The 27,952-nt window shown below is 35.0% G+C and overlaps 3 protein-coding genes and 1 long non-coding RNA gene across 5 annotated transcripts; 2 read left to right on the top strand and 2 right to left on the bottom strand.

The window, feature by feature from the left end:
- Positions 1-342: 342 nt before the first annotated feature.
- LOC107413423 (ribulose bisphosphate carboxylase/oxygenase activase, chloroplastic) lies at positions 343-3,644 on the bottom strand. Of its 2 annotated transcripts, none has more exons than XM_016021370.4 (7): positions 3,470-3,644; positions 2,856-3,181; positions 2,635-2,737; positions 2,243-2,328; positions 1,365-1,837; positions 749-1,030; positions 343-597 (listed from the first exon to the last, which is right to left on the bottom strand). In XM_016021370.4, the coding sequence occupies exons 1-7, from the start codon at positions 3,512-3,514 to the stop codon at positions 482-484; spliced, it is 1,431 nt and encodes a 476-aa protein (XP_015876856.2). In that variant the 5' UTR covers positions 3,515-3,644; the 3' UTR covers positions 343-481.
- A 5,519-nt stretch (positions 3,645-9,163) lies between these two features.
- Positions 9,164-10,548, top strand: LOC112490873 (LOB domain-containing protein 29). The gene is made up of 2 exons (XM_025071312.3): positions 9,164-9,538; positions 9,652-10,548. Exons 1-2 carry the CDS (start codon positions 9,260-9,262, stop codon positions 10,075-10,077), a joined length of 705 nt encoding a protein of 234 aa, XP_024927080.1. The 5' UTR covers positions 9,164-9,259; the 3' UTR covers positions 10,078-10,548.
- A 1,626-nt stretch (positions 10,549-12,174) lies between these two features.
- Positions 12,175-14,082, top strand: LOC107413415 (uncharacterized). Its single transcript, XR_007239731.2, has 4 exons — positions 12,175-12,279; positions 12,355-12,459; positions 12,621-12,671; positions 13,415-14,082. It is a non-coding gene; the product is annotated as an uncharacterized LOC107413415 (long non-coding RNA).
- A 2,044-nt stretch (positions 14,083-16,126) lies between these two features.
- Positions 16,127-24,102, bottom strand: LOC132805059 (uncharacterized). Its single transcript, XM_060819816.1, has 4 exons — positions 24,013-24,102; positions 23,804-23,932; positions 23,529-23,723; positions 16,127-16,144 (listed from the first exon to the last, which is right to left on the bottom strand). Exons 1-4 carry the CDS (start codon positions 24,052-24,054, stop codon positions 16,127-16,129), a joined length of 384 nt encoding a protein of 127 aa, XP_060675799.1. The 5' UTR covers positions 24,055-24,102.
- Between the last annotated feature and the right edge of the window lie 3,850 nt (positions 24,103-27,952).

Genomic DNA, 27,952 nt, shown 5'->3' with positions numbered 1-27,952 from the left:
TAACATGCCCGAGCATTTTGAGTACATCCTATACAAATATTATAAATTTTTTACTAAATGTGACATTAGATCTATAAATTATTTGAATATGATAAATTTTTGATTTAGTAAATTTATAAGATGATTGTTACCATTGATAACAGATAATATTTTTCTCAAATATCCAAAGAGGAAATTGAAAATTTTAAAATTAACATTTGAAATTATTATCTGTTTTCATGAAAAAAAAAATGATCATATTCACTTTTAACCAAAACATATATAATTTTTCTTGTTGATTAAAAATTGAAAAAAAAAATCACATAATAAAATGGAACAATGTTGTATGTGTAGAGTACTATAAGACAAAACATTAGAGGATAACCAATGCATTAAAAAAGAAGCTGGTAACAACAATTATTGTTTTTATCAACATCCCTTAAAATTAAAAGCTCTCTTTTTAATCCCCACAAATATTTATTATATATTTAAAGAAAAGGCCTTAAAATGTATACAGACAGCTACCATCATCACTCCTAGCAGTTGGGTCAAAGTTTCCAGCATTTGGATCAGTACAACCTTCAGGTACTGGAATATTTACTTGCTGGGCTGCTTTCCCTATACCAAATATAATCAAAAAATAAAAACAAAGATTTCAAAAAAAAAAAAAAAAAAAAATTAGTCTGATTTTAGTATAATCTGAAAAAAAGAGAAATATATGCAAACCTCCCAATCAAGGCCTTCTTAGGCAGGATTTAAGGAAGCTAACCGTAGAAAGATCCACTCTTCAAAGCATCTTCATTAGCTTCACCAAGAGCAGCTTCGTTCAAATACTTGTCAGCCAATTGGACTCTCTTCACATTCTCTTGCTCTTGGACAAGCAAGTTTCCGTACTCCAACAGCTTCTCCAATGTCATTTTTGGTTGGTCGAATGTTGGTGGTCCTTCTTTCGAGTTCACCAGCCTCTTCCCAACACCATCGACTCCAACGCCTGCGATCCAGTTTCTCACTTCGTCATCGTAGACTCTTGCCCTTAGGGCACCAAAGAAATCTGCACAAGAAACCACGGTTCATATAATAATTTTCATATCTGGATCCATGGACATAAGAGTTTCAAAAATATATAAAAAATGAAAAAGAATGCCATATACATATCAAATTCATTTTTTAACACTTAAACTTTTGTAAACTGTAGTAATTTAACATAGTTATGCTATCACCACTCATGCATATATTCATACAAATTTATTCATGTTAATTAAATTTTTGAAATCAATAATAATTAATAATTTAATATGATATCAGGATCTACAATCTTAAACGTTTGGATTTGTGTCACACTATTACCGCTTATGTATGTATGCATGCATGGAAAATTAACTAACCGATGGATTGGCCGGGGAAGGTATCGACGAGCTTGACGATGTCCTCATCGGGAACATTGTCGGTCCTGAAAATTCCTTTGCAGACACCGATACGGTCTTCCCTGGTAGGAGCCCAGTAGAACTTCTCCATACGACCGTCACGGATGAGAGGAGCGTAGAGGGTAGAGAAATCGTTACCGGTGACGATGATGGGGACGCGGGGGTTCTCTTCCTTGTTGTACATACCGGGGAGCTGAACATTGGTTGGGTTATCAGCGATGTTCATGAGGGTGGCGTTGACCATCTGGTTGTTGACCGTGTATTGGGTGGTCCCACCCATACGACCAGCTCCTGCATCAAGATCGTTGATGAAGAGTGCGCACATTTTTCCCTTCTTGATGATGTCAGCTGCCTCACGGTACCTTTGCCTAATAAGCTTGGCTGGCTCTCCTGCGTTTCCACTTTCCAGTTCTCCAGCACTCATCATGATTGGGCTGCAATAGATATATATATATATATATATATATAGAAATTTTATGGAGTGAATTTTTGTATTTTTTTATCAGTAGATATTTGATAAGATAATAATTTTTAAAAAAATTATATATTTGTGTAATTATATTAACGACAATAATTATTATCTTTTAAAATATTTTTACGATAAAAATATACCAACATCTGCATTTTAAAACAACCTTATATATATTTTTATATAATAATGATATGAAAAATACATATTTCATTTTATAATATATATATCTAAATATTTATATGTATATCTTTAAAAAAATAGATATATCTTTTTAAAAATATCCATGTAATTTTGGTATTCATAAACATGATTTTTTTAAAGAAAAATCCTATATTTATATATGTTGAACATGATGAAATCAACTCACCTGATTCCCATCTTGGCAAAGACAAGCTCACACTGGAATGATTTTCCTTGACCTTTTCCTCCCCAGATACCCAAGATAAGAGGCACCTGAGATTGTCAAAGTTTTGTCAAATATTTGTTGTTTTTAAAGCTGAGTATAATCTATATATAGTATTTAATTAAAAATACTATAGCAATCATAATATATATATATATATATATATTATATCAAATCTGCTATGATCATGAGAACATCGCACCCATTATGGTTGCCATCGTTAGTCAAATTACATGTAAATCTGATAATTCGTTTTCTCATTATATGTAGTTCATAAGGCAAATTACCCAAATTATGTATAATTCATCTGACCATACATCTGACCATATAATAACAAAATTTTATATTATATATACCTTGATGTTGGGTAGAGTCATGAAGTTCTTGGTGATGTGAACAACAAGCTTGTCCATGAAAGCAGGAGCAATGTAAAATCCATCCATGTTGTTGTCCAAGTACCTAAAAAAGAAAAGAAACATATATTTAGAACCCCTAATTAAATTAAGATTAATATTTGTGGAAATTAAGGAATTTATCTATATACATAATATTATATGTATACAGATAATAGACTTACTGGCGGAGTCCAGTGCTGATGTACTCGTAGGAACTCATGACGGCATAGTGAGTACCAGTTTGCATGGGTGCTTGGAAGAGGGAATCAACCATACCCTTGCCTCTGGTGATATCTTGTTGGTCGTCCGAAATGTCATAGGCAAGACCCTTCCATCGGTCCTTGCCTGTTTGTTTGTCTTCATCGTACTCTTCTGCCGCAACAACCTTAAAGTTTCCAGGCATAGCCTTCGGATTCACAAACCTTGCCGAGCTCACTTTCTTCAAACTGTTCCCCATGAACGCTGAGCTTGGTACTGATGCCCCACCGCTTGACCCATTTATTCTCACCTGCCATATCAATAATAATCAACCATTAAGTAATTAATTAACCACCTAATTTTAATTAACCATCACTCTCTCATTGCCTTAATTAGATCTAATCTTTTGGAAACTATTTTATAGCTCGTTATACTGTATTTGATTGAATTAGTAATCTATAATATATATATATATATACATATAAATATATATGGAATAATTCATGTACATAAAAATATCTATATATGGATAATTAATCTAGAACATGACAATAGACATGAAATTAATGTTGGGAAAGAAATGTGAAGTAGTACATACAGGTGCTCGGTTGACGGCTCCGATGGTGGAGACGGCGGCAGCCATCGATGATTGTCCGGGAATGGAGTGTTGTGATCTAATGTGGGTTTTGTATTATTTGGGAGAGAGAGAGAGAGAGAGAGAGAAGGTGCAGAGAGGTCTTTTGAGGGGGATAAAAATGGAGAAGTGGGAGGACTTATAGTAACAGTTTGTGAAGTGTAAACAAGATGATATCTTTGGGGATTGTTTCATTCAACGTGTTAAGGGCCACACAATGAAGATTGCCTTGGCTGACACGTGTCAAACAGTGAATGCTTGGGAACGCAGACCATCTTTAGTCCTTGAGGTTAGTATTCTTGCTGTTTTCTTCTCCACTAAAATTATATAATATATATATTTTTAGCTGGTTTATTACCACGGATATGCTTAATATTTGAAACCATGTTTCTGTTTGTTGTTGTTTTCTTTTGCAACAAAATTTTTTTATGCTCATTGAAGAAAAATCCAATTTTCGGATGAGGTAGTGCGAATGTATGTGATTGAAAATAATCAAATATTTGTGGATCAAATATATATGGTTGATATTATCTCCTACTGTGCTATTGTATGTCCCACTTTCAGGATCGGATTTCCCGGTCTATGTACAAAACCTTCGTTTTCTTCCAGTTGATCACGTTATTAAATATTTTTGAGATAGATTTGTAACTCAAGAATAAAACCAATATTGACTGCTTATTTGGTATAAATAATATTGATAGTCATATTTTTTATAACAAACTAACCAATAAGAAATTGGGTGATTTCCTTTTTTTATTTATTTATTCTGTTATTTATTTATTTCTTTTTTGGGGACATATATACGTTAAATTGGGGTAGGGATTTCTTTTCTTTTTTTTTTAATTAACTTCAGCTATATGATCGAACCTGGGGTAAGCACGCATGGTCGTTGTTATGAGAACCATTCCAAGAGGAAGAGGGGAATATTAATTTGATAAAATGCTTAGAGGCTAGCATGCATAAAGATCTACAAATGTAAAATTTGAACTTTTTGAAAAAAAAAAAAATATATATATATATATATAGTTTTAGAGAGACAGAGTAGGGTAAGTAATTACCCAAAAATAAATAAATAGAGTGGAGGTTAAGTAATTAATTTGCAATCAGAATCCTGGAACGCTGTGTGAGAAACTATGGTGGCCATTTAAGTTCCATTAGAACGACGTTTAGACACAAGCCCATATTCAAGTCCAAGACTGTAAAAATTGAGTTGAAGAACATCCAGGATCCAGACGCTTTATGGTAAATTTCACTTTTATTTTACACTTTTTTCACATAATCTTATTACGGTATTAAAATTACAATTTATCTCTTTTAGATTTAAATTTATTTTTTTATTTAAAAAAAAAAAAGCACTCCAGTGACAACAAATTTTGAAGATTTACCCCTATTTAAATAAAAAATCCATTAAGTAAAACAATAATGCTAGAAACTGTAATTTTGACATTTTTTTGTTTTTAAAAAAGAACATTGATAAATTTTTGCTTGTGTCAAATGACTGTTTAACTGAATGATGGATAACTCTGTGCTTATTATAAGTTGACTGACAATTAAATAATGTTTTGACTGTCTATTGGTTTAAATTGAAACAAAATGAAATATGGAGGGAATAAATTGTAATTTTTTAAAACCAAAGGATAATTGCAGAAAATACAAAATAGAGGGGCAACTTCTTTTCTTTTCCTCCTTTCTCCCCCCCCCCCCCCCCCCCCCCCCCCTCTAAATAGAGGAGGCTATTCTCGTTTTTTGATTGTTTCACTCTCGTGCAAATGACATACAAAATAGAGGGGCAACTTCTTTTCTTTTCCTCCTTTCTCCCCCCCCCCCCCCCCCCCCCTCTAAATAGAGGAGGCTATTCTCGTTTTTTGATTGTTTCACTCTCGTGCAAATGACTCTGTGATTAAAAGTTTTTAGCCATAATTATTATACATTTTTTTGTTGATGAAAGTATACTTTTGACCACAGCTTTTTGGGAGTTAAAAGTAATTGTTATGACCAAGAGTGGTTTTAAGCACAACAACTCATCGTGTCTAAAAACAAAGGTGGCAAAATCCTTTTTTTTAAGAGTGTATTATACCGTCTTTTACGTTTTTTTTTTTTTTTTAATTTTATTTTAAATTTTTATTCGAAAACCCTCTTGTACTAATGCTCACATAAAATAAAACAATTTCTCAATATGGCTTATGAAAGATTTGAGGAATCAAGAGGTTTCCCGGATTCAAACTTGGGTATGCATTTGGCAGAGGAATTTCTCACCATGGAGGACCACAAAAAGAGAAACTAGAGAGTACAGGCTCAAGCATATATACCTTTCCCTCATGAAATTACAAATTGCTCAAAGCAATTGTAATGGCAAAATGAGAGGAGAATTTTTCTTGAGTAGAAAACTATATACTATATATATTAGTCTCTATAAACAGTTTATCACAAAAATATTGTTTTTAAATATATATATATATATATATTTAGGAAAACAAAACATAGAAAGAAAGAAAAAAAAATTAAAAAAAATAAAAAGACAGAAAGTATGTAGTTATTAGTTACCCCATAAACAGAGCAGGAGGAGAACTTTGTAGCCAGTAGGAAAAGTTGGAACTTGTTTATTAAAATACACTTTGCAACATATATATTGTCATTGGCTTACCATTTAAGGTCATTGAACTCTTTTGCAATGAACTATTTGGCATATGCAAATATGACCTGCACCAATGTTTATGATTTGAAAGGTCTTGAAACTCCCTTACTCCCAATCCTAAGTTGGCAAAACTCAAGAAAAAGATGAATTACATCTGCTTTTACCTTATTACCTTAATTTGGATTGATACCTAAGCTAGCTAGAATATTCACATCCTAATATAAGAATCCTTCTTTTTCTGAAACTTTAATATTTGAGACTAATTCAAATGTAAAGTTGTTGATGACAGCTCAAATTTTAGTTGTTAGGAATGTAGAAGTTGGATAAGATTAAACTTACAGTGGTACTGCTCTATCATCACCTAGCTATGACCTGAAACTACGGCATTAGGTTTGATGCATGCGCACAAGCAGACACCATTGACAGAAAAAGAAAGAAAGAGAGAGAGGTAGCAGCTGGACCTATCAATTAATACAAATGTTGCAGATGCATAAAAACCGATATAATTGATCCATGATAGAGAAAGGCATGCACTTTCATCGTTAAGCTCGAAAAAGCTCTATCCCCCACCATCCCCCAAAACATTACCCAATTCTCATGCAATAAATACATATATTTGATCTTCTAGAAACTAACTCTTAGTTTGCTTATAATTGAGAAACAATACCTAGAGTTTCCACGTTCCAATTAAATTTTTGGCTTTGTTTGCTATGGTAGAAAAGCGGAAGGAAGAAATAAAAAATGGATGGACAAGTGACAGGAGAGAAAATAGATTGATTGTTTAATTGGGAAGGAGAAAATGATGAATGGAAAATTAAGGGATAAGTTTTACATCTAAAATAATCCCTTTATATATGGAAAGACCATTGGAAGGAAAAACATCAATCAATTGAATGCAGTATAGCTAAATTGATCTAAAATTTTTCATTCCTTCCATTTTTCACTTTTAAAAATACCTAAAGTTTCCACATTCCAATTACATTTTTGGCTTTGTTTGCTATGGTGGAAAAGCGGAAGGAAGAAAAAAAAAATGGATGGAAAAGTGACAGGAGAGAAAATAGATTGATTGTTTAATAGGGAAAGAGAAAATGATGGATGGAAAATTAAGGGATGAGTTTTATATTTAAAGTACTCTCTCCATATATTGAGAGACTATTGGAAGGAAAAGCATTCATTGAATACAATATAACTAAATTAATCTATATTTCTTTTTCCTGCTTTTCATTTTTCACATTTATAGCAAACGAAGAATAAAAAGCAGTTTTCTATTTTTTATATCATATCAAACAACAAGAGAGACATTCTTCTAGTTTTTTATTTTTTCTATTTTTCATCTATCCTATCAAACAAGGGCTTAAATTATTAACTGAGATGTCATTCATAAATCTTATTGCTATATCAACATGTCACTTAGAATCCATTGTAAACTGGCAAATAATCCCTAAGGGAAAACATTTTTATATAAATATAATATATGAATTTAATATTTTGATAACTATCAATCTAGCTTATAATAGCTTGATATAGCTTGACATGGTGATATGAAAGTGTCAAGTGATATTACTTGCTCGATTAATTACATTTTAATTTTAAAATTATTAATTGAACGAAATATCATATATCCTATAACATATGTTATGTCAATACGTCTTCCAACATAAATTAAAAGATAATTTCTGAAAAATAGAAGTTTATATATATTTTTTTGCAGAAAACAACGAAACATCACAGTTTTTGACATGACAGAAAGTAGAATTTCGTGTTACTCAAATGCATTAACTCTCTTCCCCATTAGTCCATTTCTGCTTTACATTCTAGCTTTGGAGAGCATGGTTGGATATAATTGAACTTTTAATGGACCCCGTAGATCTATATTAAAGTTAATGTTCTTTCTGCATGCATTAATCTGTTTTTAACCCCTTTGTAAAATGGTTGGGAAAACAAAGAGAATTTCTTTTCTTCTTTTACCAGCCCATAAACAAAGTGGCCAACAGCCAAACCTGATCGTGAAGGGATTAAAATATATGAATTGTATGAAGAATGTACATTAAACATGGAGAAGAGGATGATATATATTGATTAAAAAAATGTATGATTAGTTACATGCAGACAAATGGCCGTCCTGAGTCACGGACTCTATGTCCAATCCCTAAGCTAGGGGAAAACAAAGTAGCAAATTTAATATAATTTTTATGTTTTTTAGCTAAAAAGCATGTGTTAGCCCAAGTGCACCACGCCAAATGACTTGATTTTGACTGAATGGTCATAAAATATTTTGCTTTGAGTTCTCTGCATAATCTCTCTGCTCATGCAAATTACTCTCCTATAAGGGTTCGTCAAATGGCACATCACGCCATAAAGAATGGCCGGCCTATGATTGATCACCTATATTCGATTCTCAAGAAATGGTGTAAACTAACATAATTGCTTTTGAGTTTTATTTGGAATTGAATTGTGCTTCACAAACAACATAGGAGACGAAATTATTGACAAAAAAGAAAAGAAAGTTAGCCGGTTGGAGTTCTTATTTTCAGAAATTTCTGCTCAACATATATATATTATATTTGTAAAGTTAACAATTTGGAAATATTACTGCTTTCTCTGTGTATTCTCTCAATACAATATCAATGGATGAAAACAGGGAAAATTGTACTTGCCTTTATCTAGATTTTCTTTATAGCTTAATTAAAATACTTCATATCAAAGAATTTATCTCTCATTTTGAGAAACCAACTAATGATAATAATGATTAGGTCTTCCATCAGGCAGCCTCATTCCTAAAGAGTCTTTATGAGAAAAAGAAAGGTCCTTTTAAGGGAATTAATTACGAAACCTTACCCAATTTGAGAATGACAATGTAGGCCATAAAGGAGACCTAAAAGGACCTACTTTTTGTCCAAAAAGAAAGAATGTCCTATTGAAGGACCCAATACATAATTTCTATTCCTCTTTACGAAGGGGATGATTATAAAGAGCAAAACCTAAAAACTTCGTACACTCAAAAAATCTACATTCTCAATCAACCTCTAGTACTACTACCCAGAAATCATTTCGACATTAGTCAAAAAAAATAATAATAAGAAGAAGAAGATAAAAATAAAAATAAAAGGCTTTGGCCTATGACAGGATTTGGCTCTTCATGTGGCGCATGCAAGTTCCTAAGGAGAAAATGCACCACTCAATGTGTCTTTGCTCCTTATTTCTGCTATGATGAGGCTGCAAACCATTTTGCAGCAGTCCACAAGGTGTTTGGTGCTAGCAATGTCTCCAAGCTTCTTCTACACCTACCGATTCATTACCGAAGCGAAGCTGCTACAACTATATCCTATGAAGCACTTGCTAGGATGACAGATCCTATATATGGTTGTGTTGCTCATATCTTTGCACTTCAACAGCAGGTTGATTTTACATATATATATATATATATATATAGTTTCTGTTTCATCAAAACTTCTTTGGTTACCAATTTTCATGACGAAACTAAATTTAATGTCAGTTTTCCTTTTTGAAGGTTGCCTACTTACAGGAGGAGATTGAAATTCTCGGTAACCAAATGGCTAATTTCACTCCTTTTAATGGTGTTACTGATAGCTGTGGAAGTTCTGCTGCAAATCATAATGATAACCCAATATATGCAGGATCTCACCTCTTACATCATGATTATGCGATTAACACACAGTATCATCAGAACCAACAGGCACTTGTTCATTCCCATGCAGAAAACAATGAAGTTGCTAATTATGATCATCAAGCTCTTGATCATGCTCAGATGGATATACAAGTTCCTCTATGTGGATTAATGGAAGAACAGGACATGCTTTGTGGTGGTCATTCTGGTACTCCGGATAATTTAGAGAAACTTTTCGAGCTCGAGACAGAACCAGGCAATTTGGGAAATTATCCATGGTCGTTAGACGACAACACCTCTTTGTTGTAAAACTGTAACTCGTATGGAATGCTGAATTGAATTGGATTGTACTACTATTTTGAATTTCATCCCAAAAAAAAAAAAAAAAATTTAAAATTTTCTAATTTAATTCAGTACAATCCAGCGTCCCAAACGGACCTAAGTCCAAGCTCGGATTAATGATTAATTTTTGAAATAAGGAACAGCTTGGTCAAATATGTGAATTCCTTGGGATGCACAAGGGAACAAATTTTGCTTGTCTTGGGTTCTATTTTTTTCTTTTTTCTTTTTATTTTTTATTTTTTTGGCATATTTGTATGTCGGAATGGCCAAAATACTGATCCAAGGCATAGGGCCTAATATCTGTGAGTTTCACAGTGTCAATAGAGCCTTCTTTCTGTTTTAAATAGGAATTCCTGGAGTCCTCTCCTTGTAAATGATCTTTGTTTTTTTCTTCCTTTCTTTCTTCTTTTCCTCAATTTTTTTCCGTTTTCCCTTTTTGTTTTTAAGACCAGGCAAGTCATTGAATATTTTATATATGTTTATTTAAAGAAACATTTTTTTTTCTTCCGTTTTCCCATTTTGTTTTTAAGACCAGGCAAGTCATTGAATATTTTATATATGTTTATTTAAAGAAACATTCTAGATAAGATCTTATCTGATTTAATGGAAAACAAAATGGCATATATATATATAGATAAATTTATATCTCATTTGAATTGTCTATTTTATAAATTACTTCCACAAACTCTTCCAATGTATTATTTAATATGTGTTAATGTCATTTTCAATTTCATTACAGGGACTAATTTGATTTTTAGTATTAAAACACTACTTTTTTATGTTGAGCATGAGTAACATATGAACAATTAAAAGGGTCACTAATTATATATATATAAAGATACTCATGGTTTGGAGCTAGAAACATAAAACAAGTGGCAAATATAAACAAGGTCGACGGAAAGAGAAAGTGATATCGACAATATATAATCACTAATATTACACCACTACAAGATATATAAATATATATATATATATATATATAATTAGTTTTCAAAAACGCCCTTTAAATGGTGGTGGTACCCTCATGTAATTGTCTATCTCCATATATGTTCTAGACCTTTAGACAACAAGTAGTTGCTGGTTGTTGTCAAATAAGAAGCTTTTGGCAACGAAGTATAGTTTGTTGTCCCTTTTTTTTTAAAGTAAGCTTTTGAAGAATAGAAGCCATATAAAGTGACACATTTAACAAATATAATCCTAAACACAAATAGACGATAGTTATACCATCCATTCATACTCATAGCAATTATGTAATGTTCCTATGAACAAAAGTCAGTAAATAATCCACTATTTTCTTATCTAATGATTTTAAATTTAAATTTCTATATCTCAACAATATAAATATAATGAAAGTAATATATGGTTCTCCCTCATAATTTTTTTTCGTAAATTTTTTATAATATCAAAATTATATATATACATATATACACATTAAAAATGAGTACTAAGGAACAGAACACTACTGGTGAGAGAGCAAATTTAAAAATAAAACGAGTGGACTCATAAAAAGATGATCGACTCATTTGGGTAGGCCCATCAATGCCTTTCTGAGGTAATCCAATTGGGCTGAACCATATTTGTAGCCCGTTGGGCTGGAAGGTTGTTGATTGGTTTTCTTTTTCTTTTGGGGAATTTGGCCCAATACCCCCATAGGATCGAGCTTCATGAATTTTGCCCCCTCAATTTATTTCTTTTTTGATCTACCCCTCCAATCTTTTAAAATCCCAAAATACCCTTATGTTTTTTTTTTTATATTTTTTTCTTTCCTTTCTTCGACTTTTCCCCTCCATCTCTTTATCCATAACCAGACCTTAGCAGCCCTCTGTTTCCTTTCATGAATCGGCTGGATTGTAAGCGTGGAGACTGCGCGTTTTGAAGGAGATGGTGAAGAGGCGACTCGGAGAGAAAACTGCAGGATTTTAGAGAGCCCTAGGAGCAGAAGCAGAAGCAACAAGTAGGCAACAGCTCTAATTTTGATTTTCTTTTAGTGGTTTTGGGAATTGTTTTTTTTTTTGGGAGAAATTGTGAAAGTTGTGTTCTGTTTTTTTTGTTTTTTTAATAACGGTGGTGGTAGGCATTTCTTGCTGAGAGATATGTATGATGATATGATGCTGGATGGAGTACAGCCAACTAGGGATACATTCCATTCTGTCATCAATTAGTGGAAAGGTGCTTTCATGTTTGTTATCATGGACTTTCATTCTTTCTGGAATTTTCCGTTTGCTTGATTTTGTTTTGTTGCAGGTGGATAAGCAAAATGCTCATTTCTTTGGTGTTACGATCAACGAGCAACAAGCCGAGTGTGGTATTGTAGTAAGAGTTACTTCAAATGCACAAAGCAAATTTAAGGTATGTATATTTCATATTTTTGCATTTAAATTGTTTATATACCATGTTTGATGACTATGAACTCTCTCTCTCTCTCTCTCTCTCTCTCTCTCTGCATCTGCATTTTCTTTTGTGTTGCTGATGTGACATTAAATTTATAATCTAATTGCTTTATTTTCCAGTTACTTTATTTCGAGCAAGATGTGAATGGCGGTTATGGTTTGGCCCTACAGGTACCATATCTTCTTTCCTATTGTGTCTCCAATCCATTTTCCATTTTATAGTGCATATGATTTTTGCATTCTGAAAGCTGTCATGGTTGTTTAAAAAATTTGAAGCATAGATGGAGTCAACAATGCCAATGATCATATACAATTGGTAGAAATGTTTTGTAATACTCTTGTCATGTTAAACTTTCTGCTGTTATATCCTTCAATTTCTAAGTACTATGCGTCTCTAATTTATTTTCAAAGCATAAAATTGTGGCTGTGAAATTGTGATTTTGAATATCACACATGGGTAGAACTTAAAATTAGTAACCTACCTGTGAATGTGACAATGATGCTCAACTTCTCTTTTCAAGTGAATGTCATTGCATTGTTTCAAGTGGTCAAGTGGTATTGGTGTGGCATTTCAATGTATTTCTGTTCAGTCCTCTGACCTCATTCCCAAGGGCTTTCTTACTTGCAATTTGACTACAATCCTTTAAACAATTGACTTATATAATTGTACTATGATTTTATGTAGCATGCTTCTTTTTATTTTACTTTGGTTCAGCAAATCTTTACCTTTAGTCAATAATTTTGTCATATGGAAATGCTTTTTTTCCCCCCACCCCTCATCAAGCCATCTAAATTTCAATATATATCATTGACACACAAAAATCATGATGGTCAATTGCCTATTTAATTAAAATTCATTTAGCAGAATCTCTTCCTATGCACATGCATTTGACATTAGTGTGGTCTCTTTACAGATGGATAATTGATCCTCCTCTGGAGGTCAATGTACCATCAAAACGCACACCATGGCCTGATGCCCCTCCTGAACTCCCTACCAATGAAAATGTAGTGTTGGGCATCCAAGAGCATGCTGTAAAGCATCCTACAAAGACCCGCACATCTAGATCAAAGAGACGAAGCAAGAGAAAGCATGACACAAGAACGGTGGACACACAGGTTGCTTCAAAGCATTCTGAACAAATTTGAAAATCTTAGCACGAAGACGGCTAGAGATGCATGCTGCTGTGTGAATTTTAGGCATCATTCTTCAGCATCATAAAAAAATTTGAATTGCAAAGGCTTATTAGCACAGAGGCAGATGGCCTAACCTGGTATATGTGAAAAGAATCCTTCACGCTGGGCCAGTTGATAACAGGCATTGGAGTTTGAATTTTCACTTAATTTTTCACAAATTTTTTCTTTCTTTTATATATTTTTGTTTGGGATATTAGGATTCTGGTTCAGCATGAGGTATGCCAGCAAAGTCTTGCCATGTCTGCTACCTTGTAGGACTTTGTATCCAATATGTTTCGAATCTTATACATAATCTTGGAACATAGGAATTATAGAGTTGTGTTCAGCTGGATTTTCGTAGAAAAAAAGATACCAAAATGTAATAAACAAAAAAGAAAAAAAAAAAAAAAAGGAAACTTCCATATTTGTGAAAGGATCCAATTTCTTCCATATTCAGATTTTGTTTTTAGTTTAATTTTGTACTTGATTCTCGTGTCAATATGATGTGTAAGGATCCAATTTCATTATTAAATTATCCATATTATTTGATATGTGGAGAAGCAATAAATAAGAAGGATGATAATTTAAATGGATGGTATCAATCACTTTTACATGAATGGCTCCATGGTAGTATGTCCAAATGAGACTTGTTAGGAGGGAATTAATTGTCTGGCTTTTGTAAACTATTTAAATACATGGATACCTATGAAAGTGTCAAGTAAAAATAACAGTTTTCTCATTGACGGTCTCGAATACAGGTGATAATATTAAAACAACTTTTTTGACCATCCCTCATTTCTATCTACCCCATTAACTTCTGTCCTGCTACCACATTAAATGTATACTGTGTCTTCCTCTCTCTTTCTCTTTTGTTGGTTGGGTACCTTTCAGCCTTCTTTCTTTGCATTGACGAACATTGCAGAAAATCCCAAAATCTCTTCAGTTCAGTTCACTCTCCCTGCATCATCTGAAAATATTCATTGTGGAGCCCATACACTTCAAAAGGATGTAATTAAATTGTACGTTTCTGCAGATCGGAGTTAACGATTACCTGGTATGTGGATATATATACATATATATATACATAATTTGGCTTTATGCTACTTCTTTACATAAATTTTTTTATCATTTATAATAAATTTTTTCCATCTTAATGTTTTGAAATCATGAACTCCCAATAGTAAACATAAATGGCTTAATAAGTAAGCCAAAAAATAAATACAATATACTTCATATTAATTTTGTTAATTGATTTTACGAAAAAAATTTCCTAAAATATATTTTACGAATAGGTGATAGATAAAGTCAAAATCAAATAATGACTTAGCCTTATCACAATACTAGTAGTGAGGAAAAAGTATGAATTGGTACGAACAAAGGAGGGGTTATAAACTATGAAAAAAAATTAAATATAATATTATAAAAATGAATCAAAAATGTTTTGTTTGAATTCACAGAAAGATGATATCGAGGTCAAATTTAGAGCATTAGACCTTTCAATGGATCGATTTAATTAATAAATATATATATATATATATATATTTATATATTAGCCTAAGAATAAGAATTTAATTAGTCAATATTGTATTAAAAAAATAACATTTACTAGAATTCATATGGAAATGGTCTCACTGATCATTATTTTCCTACCAATTTACATGTAAGGTCATTGTTGACAGCTCCACTTAATAATGAATAAAGAAAAGGAGCAAAGGTTTTTCGCCTGGACCATCTCCAAAAGACCACAAAACTTTCTTTTTTTTTCTTTTTTTTTTCCCTAAAGCAACTGGGTTTCAAATTTCAAACCCATAATTTATTTATTTCCAATTCAGTTCTGGTGAAAAATTGTTGTCCAGTTAACCAGATAAGTGAAAATTCGCCGAAGGAGCATGGATATGTACCTTCTGCATTGGAAAGGATCGAATAATAGGACTCCTTAAGTCAAAACTTTGTACCACAAAAAAAAAATAATAAATAAAAAATAAAATAAAAATTACTTTGGTAATTTCCACAAAAAGGATTATTCACCGAAACCGTGTATTATTATTATTATTATTTTTTTTTTTTTTGTTCTAGATGGGAGAATAAAGTTGCAGAGAGAAATTATTAGACAGAGAGTGTGATTTATGAGTTGACAAGTACTTTTGGCTTAAAGTGTAGCAAATTCACAATGAATTTGGGAGGAGTGAAGCGGGACAATTTACAAAGTGACAAGGAACACCTCAGGGTTATAGGAAAGATAAGATCATTGGTTTCCAGTCAAGATTTTGGATGACTCATTTGGACTTGGATTTTGGAACACAAAATTTCATTTAAATTTAATGAGTGTAATTTTCATTATTGTGGCTTGCAAACCATGACTTTTTTTCTTTTTTTTTTTTTTTTGGCTTTCATATTTTTGTTTCAGGAAAGACTGTTAACATATTTATTTCCTTTCTTTTACAATTTTCATATCAGTCAATTTCATATACCTACATGAAAACGATATATTTATGTTAAATATTACAAATACTAAATTTAAAAAAGCCAGTCATCTTCAAGTAATTAGATCTCAGATTGTATAAGATTACGAAGCTAGGTAATAGGGTTCCTTTTTTAGTAGCACTTTAGTACCAAGAAACATGTTCTCATTGTAGGGTCCTCAAAACTCGTTTGTCTTCTCTATCCAGCAGCTAGTAGCTTCTATCAGATTTCACAGGGTGTGTTATAAATATAAATATGTGTACATATATGGCAACATTTTTCCCTTAATCAGCATTTATACTCATTTACATAAAATGCATTCCTATTTTATCTTTACTCATTTACTGAAAATGCATTTGTATTTGTATTTAAAATGCTATTCCAGTAGGCGTTAATAACATAATTGTTTGCCTTATTTTATGTACTCATTTACTAAAAATGTATTTGTATTTTTTCATTACTTTTGCTTCAGGATTATAGTTAAACCTTCCAGCAAAGATTCTACGATTGCAGAAGTAGATACTTAGTATGTTTTGAATTGGTAAACTCTTTGTGCTCAATGTCACAAATTTCAGTTTTACTGTTCTACGATGGAACATAGAGTGTATGTTCTGAAGGTACCTGGAGATACCAACGTCAAAGAACGAAAATTATACGTATCAAAAGGAATTGCACGTTGGCCGAACTTGAAGATGTTGTCTACAACGCTCTCAACTTAGATTCTACACAACATCAATTAATCTTCAAGTTCATATACCATGTGTGTTTGTCATGTGAGCCGTACGTTGTGGAAAATGATGAAGACCTACAAAGTTTTATAGAAGAGTATAGTTCACACAGACCTCAAGACAGATCTCCACTTATTGTTGATGTGTTATCCAGGGTTCCAAAGAATATTGATACTGCTGGATGTGTGGTGAATAGGATACCTACAAGTTCAGGATTTATGACTATTGCCCCACTATCTGCAGTTCCCGAGATAGCTACTCATACCTCTGATGCCGACATGCAGTCCTCAGCGACCGAAATTCATGTGCCGGAAACTCAACCTGGATTCTCTGAAAATCAAATGTGTGAAAACAATGTGCAATCTGCGGAACATGATCATGATAACGAGCACTTCGAAATTAATGATTTGAATGAATATCGTGGACATGATTATGATCAAGATGAACAATTTGAGGTTGAGGTCAACACTGATCGTAGTGAAGATGGGTTACGAGACATTTGTTGGACCCAACATTCGGGACTTTCAGCTGGTGATAGTCGACATGGTGAGTCTCCTTATGGTAGTTCTCCAATTGATAATGTGAATGATGATGTGCTTGCCTCTCCTTGTACCGAAAACCATTTGGACATTCGACAGGATTCGACGGCAACCATGGCTGAACGTAGGGTCAACCATCGCTTCTCATCCGTCAATGCCCATGAAATCATTCAAATCAACCAAATCTTTGCGAGTAAGAATGTGCTACAGAAGAAGATTAGTCTTTATGCACTAAGGAGAAATTTTGAATTCAAGGTCAAGAAGTCAGATAGAGTCCGATATGAGGTTGTATGTGCAAACGACAATTGCGTGTGGCGAATGCATGCTACCAAACTACATGGTGATAATACAGAGGCCTTCATGATTAGGGCCTTCAAAGATGAGCATATTTGCTCTTTAAATATCATGAAAAGGGATCATCGTCAAGCAACAAGTTCAGTTATCGGAGACATCATCCAGCCAATGTTTGATGGGATTTCACGGCAATACAAACCTCGAGATATCGTGCATGACATTCGCTCTAATTACGGAGTAAACATAAGCTACAACAAAGCATGGGCCGCTAAGGAAGTTGCACTATCGGGTTTGTGGGGCACGCCAGAAGATTCATATGCAAAACTTCCTTTATGGAGTCACGTTTTGAAGAGCAAAAATCCGGGCACGTTTACTCGAATTGAAACTGATGATCAAAACAGATTTTTATATTTTTTCATGGCACTTGGAGCTAGCATTAGAGGGTTCCAGCATATGCGGAGAGTCGTAGCTGTCGATGGAACTACACTGAAGAATAGATATAGAGGTTTGTTATATATTGCATCATGTTTGGATGGGAACAATCAAATTTATCCACTTGCTTATGGAATAGGCCCTGGGGAGACGGATGCGGCTTACACATGGTTTTTTGAGAGCTTTAAAGAAGCATTTGGGGATGATCCGAATATAGCTTTTATATCGGATAGACACAAGAGCATTGCAAAAGCAATACGTACAGTTTTCCCTAATAATCACCATGGCCACTGTACATATCATCTTGGTACAAATTTACGTGCTAAGAAGTCTAAAGGTAATGTCAACGCGATTATATCAACTTTTAATGATGCAGCTAGAGCATATATTGTTGAGGATTTTGATAAGGCCATGCAGCTTTTAGAAGGGGTTAGTATTGAAGCTGTACAATATCTCAAGGATGCAAGTCCTTCAAAATGGGCTAGATCACATTTTCCAGGCAATAGATACAACATAATGAAACTAACATTGCAGAAAGCATGAACTCTGTGCTTATTGATGCTAGGGATAAACCTGTTTTGCCATTACTAGATCACATTCGTGATGTCTTGCAAAGGTGGTGGTATGAACGTCGAACTAACGCTGCTGCAATGCAAACTCCTGTTACTAATTAGTTGGAAAAAATCATGCAAGACCGCTCAAATAATGGCAGAGGCTTACGTGTTATGCCAATGAACTTATATGAGTTTCAAGTTGTTAGCCATGGCATGTTCGTTGGAGTTGTTAACTTAGAAAATAAGATGTGCTCATGCAAGGAATTTGACATTGATGGATTTCCTTGTGTCCATGCAATTGCAGCATGTAAGCATCGACATATTTCTCCATATTTCCTTTGCTCGTCGCATTACTCAGTTGACTCACTCCGTTATGCATATTCGGAAACCATATATCCACTTGGAGATAAATGTCAGTGGCATGCTCCAGATGATGTCATAAACCAGGTTGTACTTCCACCTCAAATTGGCAAACAGTCAGGAAGACCGAGAAAGAAGAGGATTCAATCTCAAGGAGAGGAGCGTCATCAATATAGATGCGGGAGGTGCAAACAGGTTGGTCACACCAGCCGATCATGCTCCGCCGCCGTACCTCTTGATAGCACTAACAACCAACAGCACCACTGAAACGAACTCCCATCAATCGCATGATGCTATATTCAGACAATGAGGCCATGTTATATGGTATGCGTGTGTATGAAATGTAGTCAGGAATGCAATTAGTTGGTCAACCGCGTAACATGTGTTTTGGCATAATAGACGTTGGCTTTATGTGTTCTTTTATTGTCAAATTCATCTGTCGTATTGTTTTGATAACATATCATTCCATCTTCAATTTTTGGTTCAGTTGTTTGTATGTTTCTTAGTATTGCATGGATGATATTACTGCCCAATGGTAATGACCAATGCATCATCTGTAATTGACATTTGTACACCGTCGTAAAAGACTCACAACAATTCCATCCGGCAACTTCAATCATGTGTGTTCCAACCAATAACATGCTAAATGTAGCATTATTAAAGTGTATCAAAGTTTGCTACAAAACTGATAACTGTTCACGCTCGGTAATTCCCGAGTAAATCGTCGGTAACCACCAAATTCCCTCTGGAAAATTTACCGACAGTTTCGTCGGTATTTCCCGAAGGTCTACAGTTCATCATATTTTGAAAATTTTTTGGATCCCACAAGGCCCCTAAGGTGTGTTGAATGCAAAAACATGCAAAACAGGGATTCTATAATTGTACTACGGAGAGAAAATCCCAAAATTTAATAAAAGTGTATCAAATTTTGCAAAAAAATTGATGACTATTCACCCTCTGTAATTCCCGAGGAAATCGTCGGTAACCACTAAATTCAATCTGGAATAATTACCGATGGTTTCGTCGGTAATTCCCAAGGGTGTACAGTTCATTATATTTTACCAATTTTTGGACCCCACAAGGCCCCTAAGGTGTGTTGAATGCAAAAACATGCAAAACAGGGATTCTATAATTGTACTACGGAGAGAAAATCCCAAAATTTAATAAAAGTGTATCCAATTTTGCAAAAAATAAGCAAACTGTTCACCCTCGGTAAATGCCCGACGAAATCGTCAGGAACCTACAAATACCCTCTGGAAAAATTACCGACAGTTTCGTCGGTAATTCCCGAGGGTGTACAGTACGTCATTTTTTGCCAATATTTTGGGCCCCACAAGGCCCCTAAGGTGTGTTGAATGAAAAAACATGCAAAACAGGGATTCTATAATTGTACTAAGGAGAGAAAATCCCAAAATTTAAAAAAAGTGTATCAAAGTTTGCAAAAAATAAGCAAATTGTTCACCCTCGGTAAATTCCCGATGAAAGCGTCGGGAACCTACAAATGCCCTCTGGAAAAATTACCGACAGTTTCGTCGGTAATTCCCGAGGGTGTACAGTACGTCATTATTTGCCAATTTTTTGGGCCCCACAAGGCCCCTAAGGTGTATTGAATGAAAAAACATGCACAACAGGGATTCTATAATTGTACTAAGGAGAGAAAATCCCAAAATTTAAAAAAAATGTATCAAAGTTTGCAAAAAATAAGCAAATTGTTCACCCTCGGTAAATTCCCGACGAAAGCGTCGGGAACCTACAAATGCCCTCTGGAAAAATTACCGACAGTTTCGTCGATAATTCCCGAGGGTGTACAGTACGTCATATTTTGCCAATTTTTTGGGCCCCACAAGGCCCCTCAGGTGTGTTGAATGAAAAAACATGCAAAACAGGGATTCTATAATTGTACTACGGAGAGAAAATCCCAAAATTTAATAAAAGTGTATCAGTTTGCAAAAAATAAGCAAATTGTTCACCCTCGGTAAATTCCCGACGAAATCGTCGAGAACCTAAAAATTCCCTCTGGAAAAAGTACCGACATTTTCGTCGGTAATTCCCGATGGTGTACAATACGTATTATTTTGCCAATTTTTTTTACCCCACAAGGTCCCTAAGGTGTGTTGAATGAGAAAACATGCAAAACAGGGATTCTATAATTGTACTAAGGAGAGAAAATCCCAAAATTTAAAAAAAGTGTATCAAAGTTTGCAAAAAATAAGCTCACTGTTCACCCTCGGTAATTCCCGACGAAAGCATCGGGAAACTGCAAATGCCCTCTGGAAAAATTACCGACGATTTCGTCGGTACTTCCCGAGGGTGTACAGTGCGTGATATTTCGTCGGTAATAACCCTAAAAAATTTGATGTACTGTACACCCTTGGTAATTACCGACGAAACAATCGGTAATTTTCCAGAGAGTGTTTTTGGGATTACAGACGATTTCCTCGGGAATTACCGAGGGTGAACAGTTGTCAGTTTTTTTGCAAAATTTGATATGCTTTTATGAAATTTTATGATTTCCTCTCCTTAGTACAATTATAGAATCCAAATTTTGCATGTTTTTTCATTCAACACACCTTAGAGGCATTGTGGGGCCCAAAAAATTGGCAAAAAAATACGTACTGTACACCTTCGGGAATTACCGATGAAACTGTCGGTAATTTTTCTAGAGGGCATTTGTAGGTTCCCGACGATTTCATCGGGAATTTACCGAGGGTGAACAATTTGCTTATTTTTTGCAAACTTTGATACACTTTTTTTAAATTTTGGGATTTTCTCTCCTTAGTACAATTATAGAATCCCTGTTTTGCATGTTTTTTCATTCAACACACCTTAGGGACCTTGTGGGGTACAAAAAATTGGCAAAAAATGACGAACTGTACACCCTCGGGAATTACCGATGAAACTGTCGGTAATTTTTCCAGAGGGCATTTGTAGGTTCCCGACGATTTCGTCGGGAATTTACCGAGGGTGAACAATTTGCTTATTTTTTTGCAAACTTTGATACACTTTTATTAAATTTTGGGATTTTCTCTCCTTAGTACAATTATAGAATCCCTGTTTTGCATGTTTTTTCATTCAACACACCTTAGGGGCGTTGTGGGGCCCAAAAAATTGGCAAAAAATGATGTACTGTACACCTTCGGGAATTACCGACGAAACTGTCGGTAATTTTTCCAGAGGGCATTTGTAGGTTCCCGACGATTTCGTCTGGAATTACCGAGGGTGAACAGTTTGCTTATTTTTTGCAAAATTGGATACACTTTTATTAAATTTTGGGATTTTCTCTCCTTAGTACAATTATAGAATCCATGTTTTGCATGTTTTTTCATTCAACACACCTTAGGGGCGTTGTGGGGCCCAAAAAATTGGCAAAAAATGATGTACTGTACACCTTCGGGAATTACCGACGAAACTGTCGGTAATTTTTCCAGAGGGCATTTGTAGGTTCCCGACGATTTCGTCTGGAATTACCGAGGGTGAACAGTTTGCTTATTTTTTGCAAAATTGGATACACTTTTATTAAATTTTGGGATTTTCTCTCCGTAGTACAATTATAGAATCCCTGTTTTGCATGTTTTTGCTTTAACACTCGTTATGGGACTTGTGGGGCCCAAAAAATGTGTAAAATGTGATGGACTGTACACCCTCGGGAATTACCGACGAAAAAATCGATAATTTTCCGAGGGAATTTGGCGGTTACCGACGTTTTCGTCGAGAATTACGGAGGGTGAACAGACATCCCATTTTTTGGCAAAATTTGATACACATTTATTAAATTTTGGGATTTTCTCCACTTATTATAATTTTAGAATCCCTATTTGCCATATTTTTGCATTCAACACACATTATGGAACTTGTGGGGCCCAACAAATTGGTAAAACTTGATGGACTGTACACATTCGGAAATTACCGACGAAACCGTCGGTAATTTTTCCAGGGTTTATTTGTTGGTTACGAAAAAGCGTTTCTGTAATTACCGATGGTGAATCGGGAATTATCGATGCACCATCGATAATCATCTTTCCTTTAATTTTTACCACAACCGAGGGTTTTTTTTATCTTTTATCTTTTTTCTTTTTTTTTTCAACGGTTGTCATTAGTAAAGATAGGTTCAGCATATTAAGATAACATTAGTATAACATTAGTATAGACCGTCATAACATTAAACATACGATCTACATTGAAAGTTTATTAAAGTACAAATCAACAGCATATTTTTTTCTAAAAAACATAATGTCTTGCGGACCAAATGAAGGGTTCTCCTCACTACTCATGTATTCAATAAATTTCAGAGCGTAGACGCCACAATCACCCCTGCAGAATAGCATTAATGATTAGCATTAATGAAAACCAACTACGTGTATTTTCACACGTAACCACAATAAAAAACAGCAGCAATACAAGTTGTTTGAAATGACAACACATTCATACCCATTATCTTGGCGGGGTGCATCTTTGCTCATGGTCATCGTGAATGGATTCTATTACCGGATTCTTCCCGTAATATCTCCCATCCCTCAATAGGTAAGGCAGCATATACGTAAGGCATTCCGCATTCTTCAACTCTCTATTCTGGACATATTTATTTCCCATATTTGGATCGTATAAATCAATATGCCGGGCCTTCAAGTCCACACATGCTGCCAACCAATGCGCGCCTCCATTGTTGACAGGGATGTACACCTGCAAATTAGAACATAACCTCATTATCCACAAAATGGGAAACTTAGTGAGAATTTTTTTCAATATATGTATGGACTTACATAATCACATATCCGCCACGACACGCTAGGTTTGGGTGACCTCCCACGCACATAGTTACAAAGGGTCGCATCACATGAATATGTGCTACGAGATGCCCTCCATATGGGATAACGCCCTTTGATGGATGACTGCAAAATAATGAAATATATACAATATAAAATATCATCAATATAACATTAAGCAATGCAGTAACATCCCATCATCTTACCCAAAATAACACGTCTAATATGGCACAGGTGTTGGTGAACATCTTCTCATTATCAAACCGCCTTTTTCGTATGAAATACAAAATAGTGTCAATATGCTGCAAAACCACATTAAAGGAAATAAGTAACAAGTGCGAGGTGATAAATAAAACATCATTTCAAACATAGGACCACAATGATTTTACATGAACATAAAACATATAACTTACATCGGAATTCAACCATCCTTCATTGGTCAGTAGCTCAGCAAAAAATTCCTTTCCCACCGTCATATAAGATGTACACACGGTTGCTTCCTTCGGTGCCACCCTATACCACTCATCGAACGCCCTCTCCTTTGATGCATCAATAGGTCGAGTAAGATTAAATTTGACCTTCTTTTTACACGAGTCGGTGTAAGGAGAGATGACATGATGTGACTGGTGGTAAACTCGACCGAATCGGCTTGTATCACCAACGTTATGCTTCCAATCTTCCACCTCAATCTCAGCTGATTGGTCATGATGTGGACTGTCAGCTGAAGCACCGATATCCCACCCGAAATGCAAAGGCCGATATGGCACCAAAGCCCAGGAATCCTCCACATAGGGTCCTCCAGGTACGATAGGCTCAAACGGTGTAGTACAATCATCATCCTCCTTCCTAACATTGGAACCGTCTATGGGTGCATCAAATTCTTCAGCTTGCTCTCCAACAGACGGTGCCACAGGGGATGATGGTCTAACCGAAGATGACGGTGAATGGCTATGCATATGATGCTCGGCCTGCAAAACACAATGATTATTTTTGCAGTTCCCAAACTCTAACAACAAATAATTGCTGAATTACAATATGTAATTTAATAATGCTGAAGCACTAAAGTAAAGTATACTAAGTTGTCTAAATGATACCTGATGCTTTTGTTGGTCAATAACAGAACTAAGCATCTTCCTTAACGCTGCCATCTCTTTATTTAATTCATCAACTTTGCCTCCAAGCAAGCAAGCTAATCAATATCAATATCCAAAACATAAGTCAACATATATTAGTACAACATATGAAATACAAATTTGTGTGCAAGTAACAATTGCATACCCTGAAATTAGCATCTGGAAGGCCACTAGAATGCTCCTCAGCTTTGGACGCATCTTTAGCGCTAACATCTTTAGCGCCAACATCTTTAGCGCCAACTATTGGTGCTACAATTGGAGGTGACGTGTAGCGAACTTCATGTATGTCAACTGCTATTGTTCGCCAGTAATCCATAGTCTTCTCCTCATCGGTAGCATCTAACATCCAGTGCACAACATACTACATGCAATGAAGAAAGGAAAAAAAAGTAAATTTGGAAACTGACTATGGTAATGTAACTTGAATGTAGTCGTACCATGTAGTCTAAACAAAATTTGCCTTACATTGCTATTGGAGGAGAACCAATTATGGACAGCAAAATGGTTCGGTTGCCTTGGAGTATGCCATTCAAGGATCCTCGGACAACGGGTTTCCAACCGGTCGGCAAATTGGTTACCAAAATCAGGGATTGCTTCAAACCCCCACACCTACAAAATACAAATTATAGGTTATTAAATATAAATTTTAAGTAAACGCTACATGTATTAAATATATTACCGTACCTGAAACACCAATGGAAAACCTTTTAGGTCATAATACTGTGATATATTCTTTACTGCACGTCCTCGTCCTCGTTGCTGGAATGCATTGTGGAATGAGTTGATCGTCTCCTTGTAGCTCAGAATGCCCCAAGGGTAGGAATTAAATACGTCGAGATCAGCAACCAAATCAATGAATTTTTTTTTTATTTGAACCTTCGGATCCATTCCGAGTACACCATGAACTAAGAAATATAGTAACGCAATTCTAACAGCATCCCAATCATCCACAAAAACTGTATCCTTGAATAGTCATTCCAGTTCGGGCGGTTTCAAGTCACTCCTGTCATGTAGCAACCTTGTGCGCAGCTCATTTCCTTTGGAAATTTGCATATCATACATCGAAGGGTACCTACAAAACTTTAACCCACTAATGAGTGCGAATTCCCACTTCGTAAACCGCACTGCAGATCCGCCGAAGTTAAACTCCAGTACTTCTGGATTGCTGGACACAACTTGTCTGCAAAGCAGGTGATGCACTAACTGACCAGAGAACCGGAGGTCCTTCATGTCAAGTAAGTGTCCAAAACATGTTTGTCTATACTTTTCGAGCTGCTCACTTGTGAGGACACTTGTAATTACTTTGTTCGCCCCTATTGGATTCCCGAATGAATGTGCCCTACCTTTATTTATATCGGCATCCTGCAACATCCGTTCCTTTGGAGCATCGATGGGCTGCAATATGAATTACATAAATGGAACTGACATCAACGATTTAATCATACCCTATTTTTCCACCCTAACTTGATAATAATAATTTCCAACTAAATCTTAAGACATATGGGTTCACATTTTTGCACAAGTGGTAATTACCGATGAAACCATCGATAATCTACCTACAATGAACTAAAAAAAAACCCCGATGGCCTATCGACAATTACCGATGGCCATCGGGTGAAGTTTTTCTTCAGTTTTCACATTCATGAATAAATACTGTCACATGTCTTATCATTTACCGCACAAAACAACATAAATGAATATAAAACTTACCATATCAAATGGGGGAGAGGAAAGTGGAACGTGCCCTCGAAGTTTGGTGCTTTCCGTCTCAGATTTGGATTTCTGCCTAGTAGTACGTTGACGCTTAGAGTCGGGTGCTGCTGCTGTGCTACCACCGCGTCTCTTACTTTCCACCTTCTTAACTCCCTTCTCGGTTGACTTCACAAGTTCCTCTTTGGTGCCATTATAAAGTACAACCTACAAATGTACATTGACAACATTAATAAACTTTTATCTACCTTTAACAACATTGTCAACTATGTATACATACATGTATAAATATCCGCAATCCTCAATTTCATACGCTCTCTTCCTAAGGATATTGTGCATGCCATAACATTTACTGAACATTTAATGTATAGCAGTGTGCATGCCATCTAAATCTTTCTATCTTCTTCTTCTTTAATTTTTTATTTTTTTCTTTTTTGGGTATAAAGTGTTTGCGTGTTTGCTTCTAGCTAACCATGTACCTAAAATTTTATGCATCGATCTTCTCTCTCTCTTTCTCTCTCTCTCTCTCTCTCTCTCTCTATATATATATATATATATATATCTATACCTTTAGAAAGTACTAACTCTGGAATTATCAACTTCAATTCTAATTAATCATAAAGTATTTTTCTCTTTTCTCCTGGTCAAGGGCCACCACCAGGAAATCCAAATCCGGGTTGGGGTGCACCAACAGGGAACCAAGGGAAATGGGGAAGCGAACGGAATCATAATGCAGATAGATACTCAAATCAGAGGGATAGAGGATCTCACGGTGGGGATTCTGGTTATGGTGGGGGTAATAAACCTTGGAACAGGCAGTCATCGTTTGGTAATGGAGAGGGAGGGGGAGGGGGAGGTTCTTCAAGGCCTCCGTTTAAGGGACAGAGAGTTTGCAAGTATCATGAGAGTGGTCATTGCAAGAAGGGTGCTTCTTGTGATTATATGCACACTTGAGAGGTTTTAGTTTTAACATATCCATAGCAATAGCATCAGCCAACAGAGGAAGAGCACTTTGATACTGTACAGTTTATTCCCCATTGGAGAGTTTTGACATGTATAAGCATTTTTTCTTTTCTATTTATTTGTAGAACAAAGTGCAGTCTTCTAGTAGTCGGCGACCTCACTTCTTTTTGCTCTCTTTCTCTCTCTCTCTCCCCCCTCCCTCTCTCTCTCTCTCTCTCTCTCTCTCTCTGTGATATATATATATATTATGGTAATTTAAGGGTTTCAACATGTGTTGGAATTTGTGGAAAGGATGGGTATGTTGATGTTGCTGCTTGTAAGGGTCCTTTTGGTCTTAGTC

This window comes from Ziziphus jujuba, chromosome 8, assembly GCF_031755915.1.
Source record: "Ziziphus jujuba cultivar Dongzao chromosome 8, ASM3175591v1".
Lineage (NCBI taxonomy): Eukaryota > Viridiplantae > Streptophyta > Magnoliopsida > Rosales > Rhamnaceae > Ziziphus > Ziziphus jujuba.
This window is presented reverse-complemented; position numbering and strand designations above follow the sequence as displayed.